The 26312-nt window shown below is 39.7% G+C and overlaps 1 protein-coding gene across 1 annotated transcript; it reads left to right on the plus strand.

Moving 5' to 3' along the window:
* Positions 1 to 18007: 18007 nt before the first annotated feature.
* Positions 18008 to 22673, plus strand: LOC118776549 (WW domain-binding protein 1-like). Its single transcript, XM_036526935.1, has 4 exons — positions 18008 to 18235; positions 19531 to 19633; positions 20153 to 20320; positions 20679 to 22673. Exons 1-4 carry the CDS (start codon positions 18134 to 18136, stop codon positions 21200 to 21202), a joined length of 897 nt encoding a protein of 298 aa, XP_036382828.1. The 5' UTR covers positions 18008 to 18133; the 3' UTR covers positions 21203 to 22673.
* Positions 22674 to 26312: the final 3639 nt, after the last annotated feature.

Below are 26312 nucleotides of genomic sequence, written 5' to 3' on the forward strand. Positions count from 1 at the left end.
ATGAGGAAGATAATTAGATCATAATAGCTAAAGAAACCCTCTGATATTGATGATTCCATTAGCATTTTTGCTACCATTTTTTGTTTCTTTTGATAAACGGGAACCTTAAAAATCCCTCACTCACTTAACTCCTCTCTTGCCATTTTCAGCTCCTTTTGAATTTTTTGTCCCTCATTTTTACAGTTAAGAGAAGGAAATATCCTTTAACTTACTTTGTTTCCAGTCTTCATTGCAACTAGATTTCATATTAGTTGCCACTGACATAGATTTTTTCATAAGCAGGTGTTTGTTTTGCACAGCGTTGTTGACAATGTTGGAATGGTCAGACAAGCCATGCATTTGCCACTGATTTGTGTGTTTCTTAATGAGATGCAGTGCAAAGATCATTAATAACATGCTGTTCACATCTGCCTGCATGTTTCCCTTGACAATGTGGCACTATGTCATTATTGTACAGTATAACTCAGCAGTTGTATAATGAATTGAAAGTAGCTGCCTGCTGGTAGTATTTATACATTGATGTATACATACTCAGATTACTTTGTAATATTCAATGCAACACAATTTCAGCATCACACTGAAACAGAAGAATAATTTCTCCTCAGGAACTCAAGCTTCTCACATTATGCCTTTACACATCTTCTGTCGCTTTTGCTTTCTGCTTGTTATTTTTCTGCCTTATACCATCTGCTTATGTACCCCTCTAACCAATCCTTGTCTTTCTGTCCTTCTCTTCCTGTGTTTTGTAAAGTGTCAACCCCCTCCTTCTACTTCTCTTTGTCTGTGCAGTCCTGCCTCCTTCATTGTTCTCCCTTGCCTCCCATTTCCGTTTCAGACCTGACCTTTCCCCCCTTATCCAGTCCCACTCTCCCCCCCCCCAGCCTCTCTGGTCCCCTTGTTCCTCTGTTGACTGCTTTCCCCAAAGTTTTGGGGCTAATAACTGTTGCTGGCAAACTGCAGACAAAGTCCCAGTGTGACAGCCATTGTGAGAGCTACAATGGCACACAGAAATTAACAGCCATTAGCACACAGGGGTTAGCCCCTCACTGAGATCTACCTGCTCCATGGCTTACATTCATTGGTCTCGTCCTGAAATTGCTGTAGAGTTGCTTGACTGGTCAAAATGAATGTTTCTGAATTCTAATCTGTTCACTTTGCACTTGATGGATTGATGAAGTGAATGTAAAATTTCAGAAGTGATGCGTCCATATTTAACAGAAATCATCAGGTTAACCATCACCTTGACTCAACCTTACATAGGACTTACTTGCATAGCCTTACACATTTTTTCATTTGTGAAAGATGATTGCTCATTTTCAGTATCAACACTCAATGTACATAAAGCATTTTCATTGTATATGTGTTTGTGTGATAGAAAGTGTATATAGTAGTGCCAGTCACAGGGGTTTACTGTGATTGACAGCTCCCCTGCTTGGCGGGGGTATTCCAATGCCTGTCAATCAGAGCAGCTGTGACCATGGTGACTGACATCACAGTAAATTGTGAAATGTTGACTGGTCTGAGGACAGGTCATGGTAAACTACCAGATAGTGCATGATTTTGGCATGATTTTTCTCCCTCTAATTTCCACATGGTAGTAATATACACCTGTTCGGTACCAATAAATTTGCATTTATTTCTCGTATAATTCTTTTCATACCGATGCATTCATTTGCAATTAAACAATCAAAACATTGAAACAAAAGATAGGTTTGTTTTGTAAGAAAATATTATCTAAGACTATACTTGCAAGCAGTGAAGGGGCCAATATAGCAATAACAACAAAGAAATTGGTTAGCTGTGGCCATGTGTCCTGTCCCAGGATGTGAGTTTAAAGTAGAGTGAATACAGAATGTAAAAGCAGTTGACATGAACTCATTTGCATATTTATTTGTCACAATTTCATTGGCTTGCAGCAGCCATATTTCTCATGTAGCAACTGGTTTTGAGCAATTTATATAGAACTTAGTACAAGGATTGTAAATATCAAATTTCATGACAATTGGCCTGGTGGTTCATGAGGAGTTGACTTTTAAGTGTTAAAAATCACCACCACCTTTGTGAATTGATTAGCATGTGGCTCTATGGGTTGCTACATGTTGTTTTATGTAACAGGTTTTCCTTTTGAATTTTGAATAAAAATATACTCCAAAAGCCCCAGGTATGACTTTTCACATCAATTGAAGTTACGTTTCATGAAAGTGCCATTAATTTTTGACACATTAAGAAATTTGCTTGAAATCTGAAATTTCAAGCACTTGTAGAGTCCACATTTTATAATTGATTACTTTCAAATTTGGAAGATCATTTTGATGTAGTCTTCCCACTGTGCACAGGAAAGGTGATAATAATTGATGTAATGGCAAATGATATTAGCTCATTTGCTGATTAATTTGATTGTCTTTTATCAGCCATGTTTTTCAAGGTGCAGCTTCTCCTTCACAAATCAGATTGGGATAAGAATAAAGATGCTATAGCTATATGCTCAAGCTATATACAAATCAGCCAAATTGTTCATGAGAAGAAGTCATTTTTGAAGACATGATAATCATCCAAATTAGCTCAAAATCCCATAAGGCAGACTTAGTGGTTTCTGGAAGCAAAATTGTCCCTGGTGAGAGGAATCTGTGTGCCAAGTTTCGTGACTTTGGTCAAATCAGTCAAGGGGGCTATGCTTTTGAATAAGTAAAGTTCAATCCAAGATGGCAGCCAGGTCATGTGATCTATGAACACCATCTTATGGAGGACTGTAGACTCCATGACCCTCTACCATCATACTAAATTTAATGACTTTTTCACACACCATTTTTGTTTTATGGGCAACTGAAAAAAAAAACAGTGGAAATAGCCAATAGCCATCAACATCATCATTATACAACTAAAACTAACCAGATCTACTACCAGTTAAACTGACATGAAAATAAAGTTCTGCGATATTCAATAGTTCAGGTTTAACCCACTGCAGTCTGGCCCTCACTGTTTGATGAGAACTACAGTTTGATCAGAAAACACACTGGTAAATTTTTTAAACACTGTATGCTTTCTTGTTAAATTGTTATTTTTAACAACTTAAAAATACATTATACAAACCTATTAACAACATACAAAGATGTTTGGGTCTCTCTTTGTAAAACACCGTGCCATGAGTAATGCACAGTTCTTTTTCAAAGAACCTTTCAAGGTAACTTTATTGTAGGCTAAAATTGTATGTATGTATATAAGTGTTATTAGCAGTTTAATGAAAGATTTCAATGCTGTCTTCATCATGAAAGAAAACTAGTTTTAGTCCAGAAGTGTTTTTGGATATTTATGCTTTTCCTCATATCTTTCATATGATCAGTGGGAAATGTAGTAAAACCAGTGTCCATACCATACCTGCATCAACTTTCAATTACAAATAAAAGAAACATACTTGTAAAAAACTACTTCCATTTACTTTGTGTAATTTAGAGGCCTAGAAATGTAACACTGTGCTGGCTAAATAAATCCATCCATTTTTCACCATTATTCCAATCATTTTGTCATTTTGACAAGTGAATATTGACCTTCATTTTTTGTTTCTAAAGTAAAATACCAATAACAGTACAACTCTTTATGAACCAAAAAGTCCACTGTATCATTTTCCCCCATAAAGACAATAGGTCCTGATGGGACAAGTTGTGAAAATATTAAGACAAAGTCTTTTGTTATTTAAACTCCAGTACAGTATCCCCATGTCCAGTACTATAGACAGTCCAGTACTACAAGACAGAGGCTACAGGTGTATCTGATATTAGAAACATTCATTTAATATGCATACTGTTATTATTCTACTTGTTAATCTTTGCATGCAATAATTGCAAGGTGATCTCAGAGCCTGGGAAAGCCAAGCTTGTTGAGGGAGGAGCAGAACAGGGTACAGAGAGGGCAATTGAGATGTACTCCCTGAGCAGGACCAGCTGACACCTCAGAAGAGGTGGGGCCTCAGGGTCAGGTGGGGGTTACTCAGGGGTCGTGGATGGATCAGAAAGAAATAGCAATGTCTCTATACTCCCCCCCCTTCCCACACAATTTGGGCTGATGGAGGTCCATGTCTGTTTCCTCTTCCCTCCATCGTGGGTCTTACATGCGTTCCTCATTTACAACACTAAATGCACAAGGGTCATGTTCTGTCAGAGGTTCTGTGAAAAACATACAGGATCCAGTTCTGGCATTATCATGTACAAGTTTTTATGATCTCCAATGAATAATATAATATAATATAATATAATATAATATAATATAATATAATATAATATAATATACTATCTGCTAAATAAATAAATGTAATTGTAAATGTAAATATAATATAATATATAAACGTAATACTATAAACTTACCAGAGCGATTTTATTGTGTTGTTCATTTTAAGTGTACATGCACACACAAGCACATATACCCATAAGAGTGTGCACGCACACACGCACACACACACACACACACACACACACGCACACACACACACACACACACACACACACACACACACACACACACACACACACGCACACACACACACGCACACGCACACGCACACACACACACACACACACGCACACACGCACACACGCACACACACACACACACGCACACACGCACACACACACACACACACACACACGCACACACGCACACACGCACACACACACACACACATTACAACCATTTTTATCATTTTTAAACCTAATAGGTTTGGCCTATGATAACTAAATATGATAATTAAAATGGAGCGCATCAGGAAGCTTTAACCTTTATATTTCACATTTGGTAGTCAAACTTGAAATTTATTGACTTTCCTCACAGTCAGACAATTAATTAATAGTTAATATACTTTTTCAACTTGATAAAAATTTTGCCTTTTGTGTAGTGTTCTCTGGTGAAACATTACAAAAGAACACATTATTCCTCACAAAAAGTTATATGTGGTGTATGTGTATGGGTGTGGGTTTAGGTTTGGGTGCACGTGTGTGCTTGTGCTTGTGAGTATGGGTGCTGTGACACTTAGATGAATGAGGCAACATAACAGAAGTGATTAAGATATGTTATTGCTTAAATCACTGAATTAGTACATTATTCATAAACTTTTACTCACCTGATAATGTAATAACCATTATCCATTCCACAAGTTTTTACATCATCTCGAAGTTATTACATTATCACACATTTGTTACATCAGAAATGCAAATTATATGATATTATAAAAAGTTATTGCAGTATTAGTTGTTACAAGTCCTTGTAGTTCAGAATCTGGGGAATATTTGATTTGGATTGTTAATAGGGCAAACAGAACCGAGAGGGACACTGCTTTAAAATTCTGTATGCTAAAGAGCAGTGATGGGAGGTCATCAGGGAACTGAACTATAACTTCTTGTTAGGGGTTCTAATCTCAGTTAAAACAGCCCTGTTGAATCTTTGAGCAAGCCTTCCTGTAGAGCTTAGCTGGGTATATGGGTTACAGCATAAAAGAGAGGTGAAACTCTTGCAAAGTGTTTAGTGTGTTACAGCAACTTTTTAAATGAAAATAGAAAAAAAAGATTAATTTCCAGTCAAATCCATACATCAAGATTTTATAATGAAAAAATGATGAGATTTTGCTTTATATTCAGAAAGAACCCATGCATGTCCCACCCTATGATGGCTGTGGCACCTTGCCAGACCATTGTTTCCAGCTTACAAAAACAAAGCCAAAAAATGCCAGATCTGCCACTTCTTGATAGGCCACCAGTTTGTTTCCAGAGATTCTCCCTCCAGAAAACCATATAACTATCAGCATGTATTTGCCACAACTGTAAAATTTTATATAATGTATAAAATATAATATATAAAATCAAATAATTGTCTGCAACAAAACCGAGTGTAAGAACTCATTTTCAGCAAGTCATTCTCACTGGTTTTTCACTACTACTCCATTTGTCCTCACTATGGATTCCAGTTTCAGTTCCTGCTATGACTTTGCTTCACTTTCAACAAAGTTTAGACATTAAAATAATGAAACTTCTCCATTTTTAAGAATAAGAGATGAAATATATCTGAAACATTTTCCAGATTGTCAGTTTGTGCCATTGTCTCTTGTGTGATGTGAATAACTGCAATAACCAACCTGTTTCCAAAGCAAATAATTTGTGAACGCCACATCACAGAATGCGAGAAACTATTCTCTCTCACTCTTTCTCTCTCTGTGTCTCTGTCTTTCTTCTCACATTGTCCTTTACATACTAAAATATCAGCTTTACGGCATTTGAAATGACATGTGACTGAATAATTTTGCAAGCAGGAATGGAAATCAGTGGGCAATGGTGCCAGCTTGTTCTTCAACAGCATTTTTGATGTGGAGGCCTTTTGAGAGTGGTATTTTCTAATGTTTCTCATTTTATTGCTCATGCAAATTTCATTCACTTGATTTAGTTTTAGAACAACATTAAAAAACGTTCACAGTATTACAGACTGCTTGGCATGCCATACTCCTGGCTTGTTCTCTTCATTGTACATCTGTTTACAGGAGGAGGAACAGAGCAAAAGAGATAGGAGCGGAGGAGGATTAAGAACAGGAGTGGGAGAGGAAAGAGAGGGGGAGAGAACAGGGGTTGAAGGGAGAAAGAGCAGATTGCCAGCAGGAGAGAAGGGATAAACTGTGTAAAAGAGAGAGAAATGGAGTGGGGGGGAGGGAGGGAAGGAGAGTGGCGTTTCCTCCTCTGTAGCGTGACGCTGGCAGATTCGCTGGTGTGGAAGCTGATCTGTTCCTCCGCTGACTCTATTAATTTACCTCATTTATCTTTAACACCTCCATAAATACTGGAGACTTCCGCTGGAGAAAGAGAGAACTGTGTGCTGTGCGCGGGGTTTGTATATGTGAGAAAGGAAAAAAAACAGCAGCTCCCCTCTTCGTTCCCAGAGGACAAATCTGCCGTGGAAAAACTCATTTTCCTGCAAATAGTTTGTCAGCCGAGCAAGGAGGAGTGATAAATTATCACAGACATTCGGTGAGGGAGGGCGAGCAGGAGAGAGTGTAGGAGCTCTCTCTCATTCTCCCTCCTTTTCTCTCTCTCTCTCTCTCGTTCCCTCTCTCTCTCAGACTCCCACTACAGTGCAGTGCAGAAGGGGGGGGGGGGGGGGGGGGCAAGCTGCCCCGTAACTCGAGTGTGACTCCCCATCCCCGGTGATAAATTGATGGGCAGCGAAATGGATTTGTTTTAAACTGGTAACACATCAAAGAAATAATAATTTAGCACGGGGTGTGTGGCGGAGTGATGGATGGGGTGGGCAGGTAGATCACAGAGAGGGGGGGAGTAGAGTAATAAGGGAAAAACCCACACTGTATTCAGCCGTGGAAAAAGTTTGTGTTCCTCCTTGCTAATCCAACAGGCATCAGACAGGATTGTGGTCTTTCAGAAACAGGAATGAATGGAAAAGCAAAGTTCAACATACAGTCTCATAGCTGAATATGTCTGCATAGTCTTTTCTAGTCTAGTCTAAAATGGCTTCTAATCAACAAAGATTTTCTCAGTGTGAATAGGTGGAATTTCACAAATGTCACAAACGCCCATTTCACAAATTAGTTTGGTCCCTGGAGTGGCCTAGATTTTCCTAACTGTACTTGCTCCTTGCAGTATATTAGTGTATGTAGTAACCCCAGATTAACCTTTTAATTTTGATTGTTGGAGCATATCTGAATATTTATCCTTGTTTAGCCTAAGGAGAATGATAATGATTAAGAATATTTCTGAGATATATTTATGAGACTGTTAGGCATCTCTATTGTATAACTGATGTTCTATTTTGTCAGCTCCAGACTGTAGTATTAAAGACAGTTCATCTTTTTGTACAGGATTTTGTAAAGTTAGATTATTCATTATTAGCCAGTTTTAATAGCAGGTGTTGTTGTAAGGTTATGCTCCAATTATTACTTTTTGCTTTTCACCGGAATAAAATTTGATGTTCAGAGCAGAAATGTATGTGTGACAAGCTATGTTTGTTTTTTACATACGTATAGATAAAATTGTGTATACAAACATGATGTTCTTACAGCTAATAACAATTTTAAGATGGCGTTGCTTAATGTGGTGATGGGTGTCTGTGTGCCAGAACCCGAGTGCCAAAAAATCTGCGCATGTGGCTATGTACATTTCTGCATCTCTCTTGGAATTAATAAAAAGAAGCTAGACGCCTCATATTGGCCCATAACAGCAGCATTAATAGTAACAATCATCACTGTCGTCATCATCATCATGGCCATCATCACCACCATCAAGATAATCACAGTCATAATCTGTAGTCCAAACAGTGCACAATTTCTGATGCCAATTTTGGCAGTTGCCTTTTTATTGGTAGGCCCTTTTGAGCTCTATAAGCATAATAAAGATTGTAATTATAGGTATAAATCTCTCTCTTCAATTTTCTTTTGAGCTGCTCTTTTTTGGGCACATCTTCTGTCCCTGTACCTTTTGCTTTCACCTTTTTGCTTATGCTGTCTTCTCTCTCATCCTTTTTACTTCCCCTGAAACTGCATCCATTTTGCTCACTGTGCATCCTTCTGTCTCTCACTCTCTTTCTTTCACTCTGTCTCTTCCTTTCCCCCCATGTCGATAGATGGAGCGAGGCACTGTGGACCCACCAGGCCGAAACAGCCACCTTCCCAGAATGCACTGTGTGACTGAGTGTGAGAGAGAAGAGAGAGAGGTGTAGGAAGGCAAGGGGGAGCTCAGCTGAGAGCCGCGGACTTAATTCTATGCATCATTAAGCAGTCTCACTCAATGCAACATCCCCTATACATCATCCATGCTCAGTAAACACAACGATGACATTACATTAGCAACTGCAAATGAATTTTCTTTTTATAGGGAAATTGAGAATTCTCTCTTGCACACAGACACATGCGCGCTCGCAAAACTCAAACACTGCCCATAAAAAAGGATAGACATTTAAACAAAACAAAAACACAGGCAATAATCACCCTGTGCCTCCCTCTGTCTCTCTCCTATCTCTTTGTAATTCATTTCTTTTTATTTAAACACTGTAGACATAAACAACCACGATTTCCTATGTCTCACTCTCTCCCCATTCATGTATATACAGGGATAGTGAATTAGAGTTTGCACATTATTAGAGCCTTGTACCACAGATTCTATTGGTGTACTTGTGTGAAGCAGATATCATTGAAAATTTTCTCTTCAGATCAATACCAAAAAGCATCAGATTGATTCAAAATGGGTGAAAACATAATTTAATTGAAAGAATATACAAGCAAATGTATATTAGTTTGAAACAGTGTGTCCTCTAAGCACAATAATGATCATAAAATATCGACACATATGACCTTTTTCCTATAAGTGCACTGACTTAGGCAAGGATTTCCCTAACCACAGCACCTTAACTTACCTTGAGGTAATGAATGTAAGTGTTACATTTTTAAAACTCATTATTTCAGCGCATTTCAGTGCATTTCCAATGCATTTTGTTCTGAAAGAAACTAAAAAAAATACTTGCCCTAGTTCATTACTCAAACTTAAGGACAAACTGCATTGTGTTAAAACTGAATCTGGGCCTAAGTCATTCAGAAAACTCTGCAAAATCCATTAAGGCATAGCAATAGATCATGTCATCTATATGTATGAAAGCGAGCTCATTTGTGAACACTGTATTGAGCCTGTTACAGGGAAGTAAGCTTCTGAATTGAGTAAAATGTAATACCCACTCCTTTCATGCGTTTTGTGTGTAGCTGTCACCATGAGCTGCCATGACTGATGGTGGTCCTTCTCTCTCTTAAGGAGAGGTAACACAAAGTCAAACTATGACTTGTGGAAAGGCCTAGACAGACAGATTGACAGCAAGAGAGGGGTAGACAGAAAAAGAGGGAGGGGGAAGGAGAGAGAGAAAAGAAATTGGAAAAGATCAGTCAAGAAATGAGGACAATAAATCAGTCAATGGAGCACGCTTGTTCTGACATTACCGCGAGTTGGGAAGCGCTATTCCATCAGTGGGTGTCTGCCGCGAGCAGCTTCTGACACAGTGCAGTGTGGGGTTGGTAGGTCAACGGGGGGTCAGGAAGCGACAGCTTATGACCTCTCCTCAGCTGAGCCCAGCTCTCAGATCTCCTGGAGTCCCCAGATCTCCTGGAGTCCCCAGATCGAAAATTCCCCATGATTTCTCGGATGTGTCCTGACCTCTGGGCCACCTTTGCCCTCCTTTTGAGTAGGTAATCCACCTTGAGTATGGTTATTCACCTCAGTTGCTCCAACATTACATTACGTTACATTACATACATTTAGCAGAAGTTCTTACACAGAGTGACTACCAGTACAATGGAACATAAGTGTATCCTTTCAAGTTAAGTGAGCAACAGCCACAAATTGGACAAAGAGGTCACAGATTGTGCTAAGTTGCAAACATCTCAATTTTTTCCAGAGAAGGTGTCACCTTAACAGATGAGTACAGTAGCCTAATGTGTGAAGGCCTTGCTCACCATATATTCATTAAACGATCAGAAAAAATGGCTAGGGGGCTGCACTCAGCTTCAATCCTAGATTGGACTAACATACATTTGCATGATGGCTACGAATATAAAAAAAAAAAAGGCTAGAAAAATTTAGATATAAAGACAGAATAAAGCTTTGTGACTTTAACCAAACTTTTATTAACTCACTTATTACAATCTTTGACTTACAAAGACACCTTTTTGGTGTTATGTTACATCCTCCTGAAAATAAGACAAATATAAGAATAAACTGTGGGGTAAAGCCCAGCCAATCTCTATATCTGTCATCCACATAAAGAAAACTAACCTATCCAGGAAGACATGTCACTCATATCCTTCAAATTTTTGGTAGTGTTAAAGGAATGAGCATAGTTGCTACCTCTAGAGTTTATTCAATGGAAATATCCTCATTGCTGGCTATGAGCTCCTTGTGCTTTTCATGTATGTTGCTACGCATAAAACAACCTTCTTCACGGAAAGTAGAGACTTTTAGTTTAGTAGGTGACCAGGCCGGTATGAGGGACATAAATTCAATGTTCAACGTGATACAGCTTTTCATGTTTTTCTTATTAACATGATTGCATTTGTTGCTATGAGTCGTAGTGCAGTAACTGCAGCAGTAGTAAAAGGGATATTCATCCCGCTTCTCACAGTGCTACAAAATTGTATTCATTTTGTATTCTGATTTTTTCTTCATTCCACGTATTTCCCTTATAATGTAGCTAATTCATACTTCTCCCCCTATTTTATATTGTATAGGAAAAATGGCCTGTACTTTGTGTGTGAAACTTGCATGAACAGAAATACCCTTGTTAAAAAACCTGTAATTTATGATGAAAATCTGACCTGTATGAGAAGTGCTACCATGTCTGTTGTCTTAAATATTCCTTTGTGTTATGGCATAATCATAAATAAATAAATAAAACAGAAATGTGCAGAGAATATATGCTGTCAATTTATCTGAACATATATGTCATAACTTACATTCAAAGATTTGTCTTCTTCATATATAGCAATTTGGGGCTTTTGAAGCATTTTATTTCAAGGCTTTCATAGAACTGGGCCTGGTTCATTTGATTGTCTAACTGCACTTGCATTAAATACAAATGTTTGAAGATTGTGCCAGTTTTTTGCTTCCGGTTTCAGAAACTGCCTATGGCATGCATTACGTGAACCAGATTCCCTTTTATCTCCTATCCTCACACGGGATGGTGTCCTCTTCTTGGCCTGTCCCTGCAGCCTCCCCCCCGCCCTGCTCTGAGTTTGACCCACAGGGAGGTGTGAACAGGGGTCTTCACTCCAGCATGGGGCTCCCTGCATGCGCCCCCTGCCTCATTTTTACTGTCCCCCTGGTTTTATTGCCCCCCCCAATTGCTGTCACAGCAAGCCTCAAGTCCACTGCAACGCTACCAGAGATCACCTTCTGAGCTGTAAAGTTTTCTGAAGTGCCAAATCGCAGAGATAAACCTCAAAGCAGCAATGGGAAGAATGTATGCTCGCCTGCCTGCATTATCATTCCAAAGAAAATGTAATTAGAGGAGCTCAGGTTGACAAATGAGACACGCTGTCTCCACAGACCGAAAGAGGCATCTGTGTGTTCTGAACAAATCCTCCATGATGGAAGTATATTGCCCTGTGATTGGCTTCACCTTTGTATAGCCTTTTTATATGTCTGCCACCTTTACAGTTTTATTACTTCATATTAATTATGTAACAGCCATGCACATCATATAGCTATACATACTATGCTCTATCACATATAACACCGCCTCAGCCAGATGACCACTTGAAATAGCTAAAAACAATAGGCCTCTGTGGGAATATAAAGTATTTTTGAACATTTTACATAAAGAATTTATTCTGTTATTTACACACATACACACACACACACACACACTCATACAAACACACACAGACAAAATGACATTTTGGAGGTTAATAATGTTTAATTTGATTTTAGCAGCAGAGAGGTGAGAGAAAGGCTTTTTCTTTCCATAGGATAATCAATATCTATAGCTCAAGAATTAAAACACAGTAAAAGTGTTATGTAACTAGTTACCATTATCTCTTTGGTTGCTGGTTATATTTTGTTTCCAGACAATATTTAACACTAATTTATCATTATGTGATAATTACTTCTATATTGTCACATCTCTTACAACTGTTACACTGAAAGTGTAAATAAGCCATTCAGACTTACCCTTTGATTAAATGAAAAATGTAATAAAAACCTACTGCTGTAGTATAGTAGAGTTACCCCTGGGTTCAAACAACACTACCAAGGGATGCTAAGCAGCATTGTCATAATATGATAAATGAATAATCTGTGGAGGGTTTTTTATATTATTGAGCAACATTTTCATTTAAAGTGACCTTAATATACTACTTGATGCAATCCAGGGGTAGGAGTGACCCAAAGATGTACAGCACACTTTAATTTAAGACTGAGAGTGAAATAATACTATATCACTGTTTAATTATTTTATTTTGTATTTTACACAGCAACATATTCACTACACAATTTCATTACATAATATAACATTTTATTATGACTGAACATTTATTGTAGACTATATTGAAATACATCACAGAATGTGAGGGTTGCAAGTTTCTTGAAATACTATGTGGTGTACCTTTCAGTGCAGTGCAGCTCCTGAAGACCTGGACACACATATAGAAGCACATATAGAGCTGATATTTTTGTTCCAGGGAATGCCTCACATATTATAGTTTTTTAATATCTCACACAACTAACAGCAAACTGCAGAACCCTACATGTGATAACATGGAACAAGGTGCAGGCTTGTATGTCCCAGGTGTTACTAGACATAGCTGCTCAAAGGCTCACATCCAAGCCCATGTCTGAGACATGAAGCAAACAAATGTTCCAGATGCCCCATTTGACACAGCTTCAGTCCATCATAAGGTCATATTTGGGAAGTGGCTTACAATCTGACAGCTTTAGGGGTCTAAGTGAGTTACATCATGGGGAGGCAAAAGACGTGCACCTATGAATGCTCTTTGTCACAAAGAAACTGCGAGAGCACTGGAACCCTTAATGAAAATTCAGGATTTGTGGTCATTCTGTAATAGAGGGTCAAGCAGAGATTTGTGCCCAGGCCACTGTGTTTATGCCAGGGGCAGGCATGGTGTTGGTTAGGAAATAAATGGCCAGTGCCAGTGTTGGGCGGACAACATCTATAGGTAGAGAATCTGTGTGAGTGATCAGTAGGTTCAGCATGTTAGTGTGGTGAGCAGGTAAGCATACAGTATACGAATGCATTTCTGTGGCTGTATAGCACTTGGTTATCTTCAGTACACTCTCCTGTATTTTGTCATGTTATAATGTTTATGTGTATAAAGGAATCAGCCAAATAATAATAATATTAATAATAATAATAATATAAAACTCTCTCTCTTTCACAGACAGGGAGAGATAAGCAGCATCTGGGTTTTGGGGACAGACCGTTGTGTGACACAAACAATTTTAATTAAGACAGAGGTGCTTATATTATCTCCTTCCCTCTCTGTCAATCTGTCTTGTGTTTCCTTTGTGTGGGAGAGAGGTGTGTTGGGGTGAGAGGCTGGGAAAGTCCCATGATTTATGGACTTCTGCAGGCCTGGCTGCCTTTCTGTACTGGGGAGAGGGACGATGACATGAAAGTAGTTAGTGCTGATTGTTTTACAGACCTGAATAATTCCTGCAATGTTTATTTTACTGGGGTTTATATCACTTTCATTTTGTGATCTAATCATTTTAACAAGCTCTTCTTTAAAAACTCTTAAGCTTAATGACTTTGTGGAATCTATGGTAATTGTATACTGCTGATTTGCTTTATTATGTTCAGGGGATCAGATGTTAATGATTAAGTAAGATGAGAGTGGCCGATGTATGGAGGGAGATCTTATTACTTGTCTTGCATGGCAGCCTCCAGAATGTCCGCCTTTTATCATGGACATTATTTCAGCACTGATGTTTAAACATCCCCCTATTTAAACTATCACAAGTCACACATTTCCGTGCTGCTTTCAGTATTATAGTGATGTGAGCTGTGCAACATGAATTATATGATATGTACAAGATGCCCCAGCATGTGCATGTTGCTTGTTCTTACACGTCAACACATTTTTTGTGTAATGACAGTTGATGAAATTGTGCTGTTGGATTATTGTATCTAATGGTCAACATACTCTGGAGCTACTGAAGAGTTTGTATGGATTGTCAGTGTGTATGTTATATTCTCACCTGTTTTTCCTGTTAGTGACACTTAGGAAAATACATAGCCCTGTTTTGATAGGTATAACTCAATGGAATATAAAATATAAGATTGTGGCATCTATTGTCATGCTAGTTAAAGCTTTTGTGCTCTCTGTATACCCCAATTCAGTGCTATTATTGTACCTTCAACCAAAAATATATGTCAACATGTTGTTAAAAGGATTTTTGTATTTTTTATCATTCCAAGTGTCTGTTACATATGTTTCAATTATTAATTAATGAAAGATTTTTTGGGATATTTTCTGTGAGCTGCTCTAACTGACTAAAATTGCATGTCTACATATCTGATTAAACACAGGGCCAAAATATAAGCCCAAAAGATGTTAACCCCAATATCACTTAAGGGTAAAAGCTATAGCATTGCTTTGTCTTGTCCAACTAATCTTCTTGCCCACTGATCTGTGTTGTGTGTGACTTGCCAACGCCTTACAGCAAGGCTGTTCTGGACAATTTCGTAGTTAATGCATGTGATATTTGTGATATGTCTTTAATCTTATCTCAACATAATTGAATTGTTGCATTGTAAAGGGAAGGTTGAGTGAATGTTCTGTGGTAGCTGACCCCCCCCCCCCCCCCCCCCCCCAATTGTCTCTCTCAACACAAATCGTCAGTCACTGAATACTCAAATGAATCAAAACATTTTAAGCATTTTGGAGTGTATGCATTCTGCATGGTCATTGTAACACGAATGGTGTTCCTCACAGAGTTCTATCAACCAGTTACAGTGATAAACAGCCCATGTTTGGGAAAAGCACATCACTACCCATTCAATGTATGACACAGGGTATGTTGATACTATATGAATCCAAACAGAAGCTTTGTCTAAATTCCACACCCCTGGACAATCCTGGATCAGTGATTAGCAAGGGAGCCCCTTGCGTGATGCATTGACCAGAAATCAGCAGGGATTCAGTGAGCAGAGAGTGAGAAGACAGTTTGAAATCTAGCACGTCTTCTTCGTGGTGATCACTTTGGGGTTGGTGGAATGATGAAAACTCCATTAAGCAGGTCATTAAGTCAGAGTCATTAAGTAGGGTCTGGGAGCCTTGTGTTATCAAGACTCTATGCAAGTTCATGCTGGAGACCCTGACTCAGGGGAATATTGGAAGTAACAGCCATAAGAGGTTTTTTAAGGCACGGATCCAAACGTATGTTTGGATAAAGGGGGCAACAAAAGGCATAGTTCATCAGTGATCTTTTTAATAATTTACTCATCAATACGAACAATGAATCTGGCTTTATGTAAAAACTCAGTAGAGAACTCAGTGCATTATGTAAGGCTTGGGTGATGAAAAGAAGGCAAAAAATATAATCACCTTCTGGTAAATTGCCATGGATAAAGTGGAAAAACCTGTGATTGAACAATGGTATTTTAAAAGATTTCATATGTGACTATGAAAGAGCAGCAGATGCAACTGAGTGTCTCTTGTGAGTGCAGAGGCGCAATTCACCATTAAAAATAATTGTTTCACATTTATTTTAATTGGAGATTGCCAGTGGTGGGTGACTGGATTATGACTGTGGGGTAAAAGGTTTTATGCAAAAATGAAAAATAGCATCGGAGGGCCATTTTGTGTTAGAAATGGCATGCTCTTTCAAACCTCCAGAGAAACTGTAAATGATGATTGATTTATATTTGCAGGCTATGTACTGAGAAAAATGAAAGAATTTCTTATTATTGTATATGGGCTGATTCACCAATGAGCTGTAGAGTTAATCCTTTGAATTGCCATCACCTACACCTTGACAATGTAACCTACTGCTGCTTTTCCTTTATTATTATGTAAACCCACAACTGAACAGAATGAAAATTGGAAGAATGCTCCAGTTAAGTCACACATTCACATTTGCCTCAAGCTCACTGTGTCTTGGTGTCTTGTCCATTACATCACCTGTGTGTTGAGGGAATTTAAAATATGAGCAGTTGTGGAGAATTGGTGCCCTCTAGTGGATTTTATAAACAACGGTAGAATTCATGTCAATTATGAAAGAGGTCGGGAGAGGCTTCCCCTTGAAACAGTGTTCCAGCCAGACCCTTCTCTGTGTACTGGCTACTCATACACACAAGCCTATGACTGGGAAAACATCATAGATAGTCCAACTCCAGCTCCAACACTTCATAGAAAACCTCATAAATTTGTAGACAGAATATCTGAATTAGCCAAATATTCCATTTACAAAGTATCTCATGCAGTAAGACAGACATAGGCTCAACTAGGAACAATCTGAAAAGTTAAAATATTCAGACTGCTATACACAAGTAACAAAATTAATAAGGCCAACAGACACAATAGCGATGCAACCAGATTGTGCTTGATGAAGGCTGCACTCATCTTAAAAAGGTACTGGAATGAAAATAAGAAATGAATCAGTGCCTCTTAATTATATTGTGTGAGCTAGTTACATGCATTTTGTCAATTATTTCTCACATGTTTGCATGCAACATGTGGTACTGGAACAAGTAAAAAAGACTGAATTTCTAAGCATAATTTCTAAGCATACTCGAAGCCCGTTACATACTTTCATACCTACATACTTAGTAACATTATTATAATGTTAATTATAATTATTATTATTATGTGCTGCAACTGTAATATACACACGTTTACATATTAAGTAATAGTCGTACTTAACTCGAGAAGTTGTCATGGTAACACAGTTATTGATGGTTGCATTGTAGCAGCCGAACTAAGATGTTCTGTCCTGTTTCTTTACCTCATATACAATAAAAATGACTATACTAAAAAGAAAAGCTTCCCATTAGTCCCTCACTTATGTGCCACGAAATAGCCCGACAACAAACGGCCATTTCCTTGCAAAACAAACAAACAATCCCCATGACATCTATGCCAACACTCCAGGTGATTCTCTGTAAAAGTTTTTTTTTTTTTTTTCCCCACCCCATCCCTCCGACTACTGTCTCAGCAGCTATCATCCAGCAATGGGAACTGCAACTAACCAGACAGAGAGGACATTTCTAAGCGATTTAAAAATGTCCTCTCAGTGTCATACAATTCAATAATCAAAGATAAAAATTAAAACAATAATAGACGAAACAGTAGTTTATGCGGTGGCAGTGTGCAGTTGGTACAAGAAACAACTAGCTCGCAGTTCCTTGTAGCAACAAAGTTAACGTTACTGTCACGAAAGTTATTATCAGGCTGTAATCACTGGCTAGCTACTGCCCTCCTACGGTTGAGTCATCTGGTGTGCTAGCTAGCTAGCTAATTATCTGCGGATGTAGTCATAGCGTTAGCAGACAGGCTAACGTTAGCTATCTAACTTTTGGACAGGAAAACATGTAGATAATTAGCTAGCTATGTAGCAGTGAGAATAAAATTGATATTTTTATTTCAGTTATCTATATGACATTGATAGTGTCATCGGCCAAAAAAATTAGAAATATGCTACAGAAAGCGCTGCGATCCATTTTCTGCCTGCTTTACACTGGGACTTGGCTGGTACAGGTAAACTGGGGTTTGTGTCTCGGGGTGGGCTGGAGTCGCTAGCTTAGCCCGTGGATCACAACTGGAGGAAGGCCCACTATCGTGCATAGTTTGTTGTTTTCTTGTCGAGGACACAAGGACAGGCTAGTGGCACTCGTTCTAAATTAAGTGAACGTCACTTTAGTTGACCGAACAGTCAACATTTCAGAGACATTTTGTTACCTTTGTTAGCCAGCTAGCTAACATTAGCTAACTTTACCGGTCAGCGCTCTTCCTTTTCCGCAAAACTGAAAACATGAACGTATACCTAACCAGTTAGATCCAACCAGTTAGCTCTCATGCTTTGCCAAAAGCATTGGTAGCAGTAGCTGACTAGCTAATTTAAACTATTTTTTACTTACTACATTTGAGTTGTTTCGTAGCTAGCTAGCTAAGATTCACGATAAAAATATAGCTTGCGAACTTACGTAGGTTTTTAGTGACAGACTGTGCTGATCCGCCGACTTTATCAGTAAAGAGTGGTGTGAATTAAATAGCTAGCCACAGGGGCACGTTAATAAGGACATCTCGCTACCATGAATTGAGGCTGAATATCTGTGTAACCCGCTTTCATGTCTATTGCAGTGTTTGAGACGAATCATATAAATGTTGAAACCCACTTGCAGATCTTCCTGACAAGAAAAATGACAATGAGAAAAGGAGCTGTAATAACTTTTATTATACATCTATGTGTTGTCTCGTTCTAAACTTTCTCATTATTTTGTCTTATCTCACAACATAGGCCTAATGAATTCACTTTTATCCAGCCACACATAAAACAGATTGGTAGTGAATATTTAATTTGGTTGTCATAAGGCCTTTGTATAATACATTTCTCTGTTGTCATCATTAATAATGTACTATCTCTAATTGGTGTGTAAGGTTTGTAGTCACAGGCAACATATGACAACATATGTGGCATGAGTTCTTTTCATAGCAATTTTGCAAAACTTTCTTGATTTTATTCTATGTATTTTTTCATTGATGTTTTTCATCAATACTATGAAAAACCCCTCCTTGAAAATATTAAATTTCACACGTATTGGGTAGGACAGTTTACTTGAAGGAAATGAACTAATTTTAATGAATATGAATGAACTGGAATTGATTAACAATGCATAAAACCTTATCAAAAGAAAATCACAAAACTTGGAACGTACTGTCCTGAAATCAAAATAACAATGGAATTTTTCCATTCAGAATGCATTATGAATTTTGACTATGGTCTTTTCTTTGGCCCTTAGCCTGAAAGTTGTTGTCTCTATTTTGTATTTCAGGGGAAGGAGTTCTGCTTTGGGGTAAACAATGAGCAGTACCGCTGTGAGATGGGGTACTGTTGCGGAGAGACAGAGTGCTGCACTTACTACTATGAGCTATGGTGTATGTAGTCTTATCTCTGCCTCTCTCTCTCCTTTCACTATAACGTGGAGGCCCACTTTGCATGTTTTGCCACTGTGTAGTTGCTTACTTTTCCCAAATACAGAAGTACTGATCATCTGCCAAATGGATCAAGTTAATTCACTAATTTATACTGTTTCAATTTTCATTTGGTTGGTATTCAGTTATTAATGTAGACTATATTTGGAATTTGTTGTTTTGTCTGTGGCTGTTATATTAAAATGCATGCTTAAATTCATGCTTTCATTGACAATGAACTGTCTTGTCAAAAGTGTTCATTGATTTATGACGTGCAGGGTCATGGCTAGTGAACAACTTAGTGTGATAGTCGGTGAGTTATCCTGTCATTTTTTCTGGGTGAAGATTGGTAGTAGTCACTAAACTATAGAGCAAAGTCAGTTTTTTTGTACAAAGTGGAATTAGGGTTAGGGTTGGCATGGCTGATCCTCGATGAGTGTGTGGGGGGCGGCTGATCCACCTGGAGCCTCTCTGCCCTTCCAGGGTTCTGGCTGGTGTGGACCCTCATCATCATGCTGAGCTGCTGCTGCGCGTATCGCCACCGGCGTGTCAAGATGCGTCTGCAGCAGGAGCAGCGGCAGCGAGAGATCAGTCTGATGGCCTATCAGGGCGCCTCCAGCTCCTTCATCTCACCTCCACCCCTCAATCTACGTGAGTGGCACCTTCCCCTGCATGCCGACGTTATCCTCTCCTCTGTGTTTGTGACAGCAGCGTTACAGTTGAGGTGTTCGTAACCCTGATCTTAGTCTTACTGTCAATTAGATTAGTTCAACTAGAGGTTTTATATGCAGGTGAGATGTCAGTGTTCACTGTCCTGATGAAGATCCCCACAGACTAAAATATTGTCCTCTTTATGGCTGTGTACACACAAAACTGATTGAGAGCATTAGACTTCTGTGTAGAGTGTATTTCTTCTTTACTTGTAAGTATTCTGATTAATTATTCTTGCTGTTAGTACTGTGAAAGGTACTGCATCCAGTTTGTGATTTGTCTGTTTCCTGAATATTAGGGTTCTGGACAGACTGCAAGCTTCCGGACTATGAAGAGGTTGCTGGCCACCCCCCAACTCCACCTCCCCCTTATTCCGAGGCTGAAAACCCTCCCACCGTTCCTGCTGCCCTACCTGTGGCTGCTGTGGTGCTAGAGCCCCCTGTGGAGGAGGAGGAGCCTGGGGGAGAGCGGGCCACAGATTCGCTGGAGGCGGCAGGGGATGTGGCTGGCCCCAGCCAATCAGGGCGAGGGGAGGGGCAGTCTGGAGTGCCTTTGGGGGTGGAGAGTGAGAGCCTGGAGGAGTCAGGTACCCGGCGGAGGCATGTTACAGGTGATTCTGGTATCGAGGTGTGCGTGTGCAGACTGGATATGGACGAAGAGGACATGAAGGGGGAAGAGGATGTGGAGGAACAGGTGGAAGATGGAAATCTGCGCCAGGGTGCCGGCGGCAACTGCTGCTCTGAGTGCCATAGCAGCCAGCACAAGGAGTGGTCCTCAGAGCACCAGCCTTCCAGCAGTAGCCATGCAGGTGGCCTGGCGTGAAAAACGCTGCTTGTGGCTTTAGCGTTGATGCTTGGGGTAGGGCAAACAAAGGGGGCTTCTGTCATTGTCATCATTATTATTACAGTTTGAAGATAAGCTGCACAGCCAGTCACATACAGGGCTGTGTCTCTTCAAGTACTCCTTCATTATGATAATACTAATTATGAGGATGACGGAAGTGAGTACTGTTGCTCATATATTCTTTCTAACATAGGTTTTTGTGTGTTTATCCTGGGACTCGGTAGTTTAAGTCCCATGGATGGTCACCTTGGTCATGTCTTGTGTGGACTGGAGTAGGCAGTTGTACTCTTCTGGTTACAGAAAGGAGAGAGGGGATGACTTAGTGAGGGATTCACCAGGGAGGTGAGAGAACTAGATTACATCACTCTGCAAACTCTCTTGAGCCAGATTGTCCTGATCAGACTGTCATGAGACTGAACTCATTGCCCATCCAGCCACTCTTTTTGGCAATGCTGTTCACCTCCTGCCTGTCTTACAGAGAACAGTCTGCCTGTAGTAACCAAAACACAAGGATAATCTTGACATAAAAAAATGAGGAAAGGATTTTTGTTTTGCTATTTCTGGAACTCTCCCTTTAGCAGGGACTGGAGCGGGCTGAGTAGGGTGTTGTTTTTACTTTTTTTTTTGTGAAGGCGTGAAAACTAGGGCACAGCTGTGAGCAGACGTCAGCAGAGGAGGCCTGGTTTCCTGTGCTGCATGGTTTCGTTTTAAAAAACGGCAAGAGGAAGCAGATAAAAATGCACGAGTACGTGAGGAACGTGGAATTGGCTGGGGACTCGGCACAGACTGTGCCCGTGGAGTCACCTGTTCCCCCCTGAGTGCAGACTTGGGGGAAAAGCCAGTGCCCGCTCCTGCTCCTGCTCCAGCTACAGACTTGTGTCTGAAAACAAGGCCCTGCATGTACACCCCAGCATTGTGCTGGCTGTGTATACCAAAGCCTGCAAGGCCTGTGCTGCAGCACACTGGGCACGGGCTGGCTGTCTCTCATGTGACGCTGTCGTGGTTGTTGTACAGATTGAGATGGAGCCAGTCAAGGTTAGGATTAGGATTCAGGTGTGTAATGCAAGACTATCATAATTATCATTACTGCTATTGTTATTATCTAATTCTTTTGGTAAGTGTAATAAAGTTGATCTAAGTTCACTAGCGTGAACTCATATTATGGTTGGCAAGAGGTTTTCTGCATCATGAGGCATCACTGCTTTGTTATTATTACTCCTTGTTTTTTATTACTTCCCAGAGCTTGACTGATATACATTTAATGTACATTTTGGGTAACTAAGCCCCTCTCTTGAAGTTGTGGCTTGCTTTTATTGGTTTTAACAAGGAGGAGTTTAGTTGAGTTTTGGTTCTGATATTTTCTTTGAATGGTTTTCCCCAAGTGCCTGGGATTGATGCACTCAGTTTGACCGTACATACAGTGTAATAGTGCTCACAGTGGAACCACTCACACAGTCTGACCATACACAGTTTGACAGTGTGTTTTTTTCTTTTCAGTGATGCTCCAACGCTATGACCACGTACGTTCACTGCACTAGGAGCTTGAATTCATTATGAGGGTAGGCAGTGTGTGATGAGGTCTCAGCTCCACTGCATTTTTGGGGGGAAATGATGATTCCAGAATTTGTGATGTGCCATTCCAGGAACTCAGGAATGTAAGATCATCACATTTGAGCCTGAAGATGGACTTTTTTATTTTGAGTCTGGAGGGGTCCCAAGTCATGTCCATGGGGTGAAATCATAAATGGGAGGGGGGAGAGATTTGTTGCAAACAGCACGGTTTCACTGAGCGGGAGAGGGGTTTACCTGGAGGAAACCACCTCACCATATTGGCTTGGATAATGGAGTATGATCAGCTGTAGCATAACCCACTGCCACCGTGTCCTGACAGGGCTAGTCACTGCTTTCATTTCCTATAAATGAGCTTGCGTTAAACTGTGTTTCTAGTAAAAGGGTTACTCATGCTGTGTTTACTCTGCACTGGTGCTGCATTCTGTTGGTGGCTCATGGTGCACATAGGTACACCTGTTGGTATGCACTCAGCATAAAGGCGGAACGGTAGGAGAGAACGGCGCAGGTTGTTGTCCGCCCGCGCACTGCGTTGATGACTGCTTGGGCGAGTGTTCGAGCTGCTGGCTGCGAAGTGGGGGGTTGGAAACCCTATCCCCAGAATGTACAAGCTTCTCTGGCGGTCCAGGCCAAGGCTATGCGTGTCTGCCTGCATGTGACTGCTGCAGGAGGGAGTGCGGTAGACTCAGAGCTCAGAATAACCACACCAAAGTTAAGGTTGTAAGAAATTTAAAAAAGAAAATAAAAAACTCTGGCTTTCTCACCAAGGCACCATTTACTCATTTTTCTCTTGGTGGCTTTTCTTCTTTTCCTTTTCAACTGCAAGAAATGGGTGAATCCTAAAGATGTACTTAGTGGCAAACTTTATGATGTCATAAATCAGGCTTATTCTGACTGGTTTCTCTTTTTGAAAAGTGCAATTTTTTGTATTTATTTATTCTACCATCTTACACACATGCGCACACACACACACACACACACTCACACACACTCACACTCACATACTCTTACATCAGTCACCATGAGCTGCCTTGGGAGGCTGCCAAGGAGTGGGCAGCCACCATGTGTTTGGAGTGATACTTTCTCAACTTGTGGCCAGTAGAAAAATTGCATACCAGGCAAAAGTGCCTTTTTCTTAGAGGATATTTATGATGACTGAATTAGTCCCAAATGTTGGAGTTGAATGTCTAATGGCAGTGTGGTGCTTAGCCAGAGTAGGAGATACTCTGTTTTTTCATTGGTCTGATAGCAGTGTCCCCTCCTACACATGAAAAAGACAGTTGTCATGTGTATGTTGGAGGTGGTGTCATGTTGTGAAGACCTTTGTCCCAAGCCTTGCCCTTGGATATTAAACACCTGGAGCCTGAAGAGTATGCAGCCTCAGTTATGATTGTTGAAAACTGGTTCTCTGGTTTTCAGTCTGTCTAGCTGCTCCCCATTGCTTTAACTGATTAAACTAAATCTGACTTCCAGGTGATTTAAGCTCTTTGCACACAATGTCAAGAAATCATTGAGTACATCTGTCCAGTTCCCTTTGATTGCATTTGCTTAGTCTAAGTTCATTCCATTTTTTCTTTTGCTGCAGTGGTTCTACGGTTTATCATAATGATTTATCAGGTTTTGTGTGAAATTTCAAAGGGAAAGGAAGCTGGCACTGCAGTGGTTTGTGAACATAAAAAGCTTCACTCCATGAATTTGGTTTTGGGGGAATTGAGTAGGACTGTGTAGAGAAAATGTGAATGGGGGACCTGGTTATGGGAAACTAGTTGGTAGCAATGTCCAAACCATTATAAAACAATCACCTCTAGCCTTAATGTGTTTATGTAGAAAAATAATAAATAAGGGCTATTTAACACAGATGTAATGCATCCTTTCACTCTTGAACCACAGTAAAGGCTGACAATGCAAAGCAGAGGCATGCTCTTCATTGAGATGTGCTCTTAGTGCTAAAATAGTAACGGTTTGTGTGCTTGTGTGAGGCGGTATGTACAGCCTGTTACCCCTTTCAGTCCTTGGTGTCTGTTCTCAGGTCTCCCAGCACAAAAAGCACATGAGACCACCAGGCATAGCACAATTGCTCTGTCTCCGCTGCATCTTCACATTGCTAGATTGCCATGGTAATACAATGAAGTAGGAGGGAAAACACGCATGGAGTTTGCTGCCTCCCGGTCCTAGCCAAACAGTGGAGGCCTCTCACCTAATATTACCCATAAACCCATTCAAGCTGCCTTGCCTTTGTGGGTCTCTGTGGCTATGCAACAGCTGGTATATGCTGCAATAATATCCTCTTTTTGTGTATCACTTTTCTGTAGTTGTTAGTAGAAGCAATACTATTTTCAATGCAAATGTTAAACTGTACTGGTAGAGGTGTGTAATATTTTTGTCCTCATGTTTCATGTGTATGCTTTGTAAATGTTTTTTACAGTACCTCTGTGGAGGGGAAAAAACAGCAAAACAATGACAAGCCCCAAGTTGTTTATTTTTTCTCTTGTGCATCTCTCTTTCTCCTATCTACATTGTGTCAAGTGTCTCTTTGACTATTACACTGGAAATAGTCAAAGACCTACAGTCAGTTTTTCATTAACTCACATAAAAATGCTCATGTTAGTGGCTATCCACTGAATGGCTATAGGTTTTTTCCACTTCTAGGTTGCAGTAAGTGTCACAATACAGTCATGTTTGCTCTTGAGCATTCTGGGAGTTTATACACCTCTGGTTAGAACAGAGAACATGAATATAAACATCTCAAACAGCTTTGGGATGGCTTGATGAAATCCCTTGATAAAACCAAGCAACTGTTCACCTCAGGAGTCCTTAGTGCAGTAAATAAGATCTTGTGTGGCAACAGGAATAGAACCTGAGCTTGGTGATGATTTAAACCTGTTTTAAAAATTGCAGGAAAGGCAGATTTGGAGGTCTACATCTGGATGAGGTGGTAGACGGAACCTGTTGTGCAACAATGCCTGTAGTCTTTCACAGTTTAACAGTCTTTGAACATGCTTTCACAATCCATAGTACAGTATAATTGTCTTTACAGAACTTATCACAAAGGATTTTGCAGATTTTTTCTATGCCCTTTGAAAGTCTGAAAATCTTTGAATAATACATATTTGTCAAAGAATTGCCAAAAGTGAGTAATAAAGCCTCATTTGAAAAGGAAACAGCTGTCATCAGCTCTCAGCTTTAACATTTTTAATAAGCCAAAATTTAACATGTGTATCTTTATGCACTTAATCCATTACTACAAAATTCAGCTCTGTATTCTTGGGTCATCATTTGTATATTATTATTTTTTTATAATAAAACAGATGGACAAATAAATACTTTGCCGCTCAACCGACATCTGTTTTCTGTACTTTCATGTTTTCTAGGGATTAATCAGTTCTGAGGTACTTACAAGGTAGAAGTATTCATGGTATCTCCTGGGCCAGATGGTGTAGCCCAATCTCATAGACTAGGACAACTGTTCAAGACTTAATGAGCCCAAAATGATATAATTCAAGTATTGATTGGCTCTGTT

The sequence above is a fragment of the Megalops cyprinoides genome, chromosome 4 (genome assembly GCF_013368585.1).
Source record: "Megalops cyprinoides isolate fMegCyp1 chromosome 4, fMegCyp1.pri, whole genome shotgun sequence".
Classification (NCBI taxonomy): Eukaryota; Metazoa; Chordata; class Actinopteri; order Elopiformes; family Megalopidae; genus Megalops; species Megalops cyprinoides.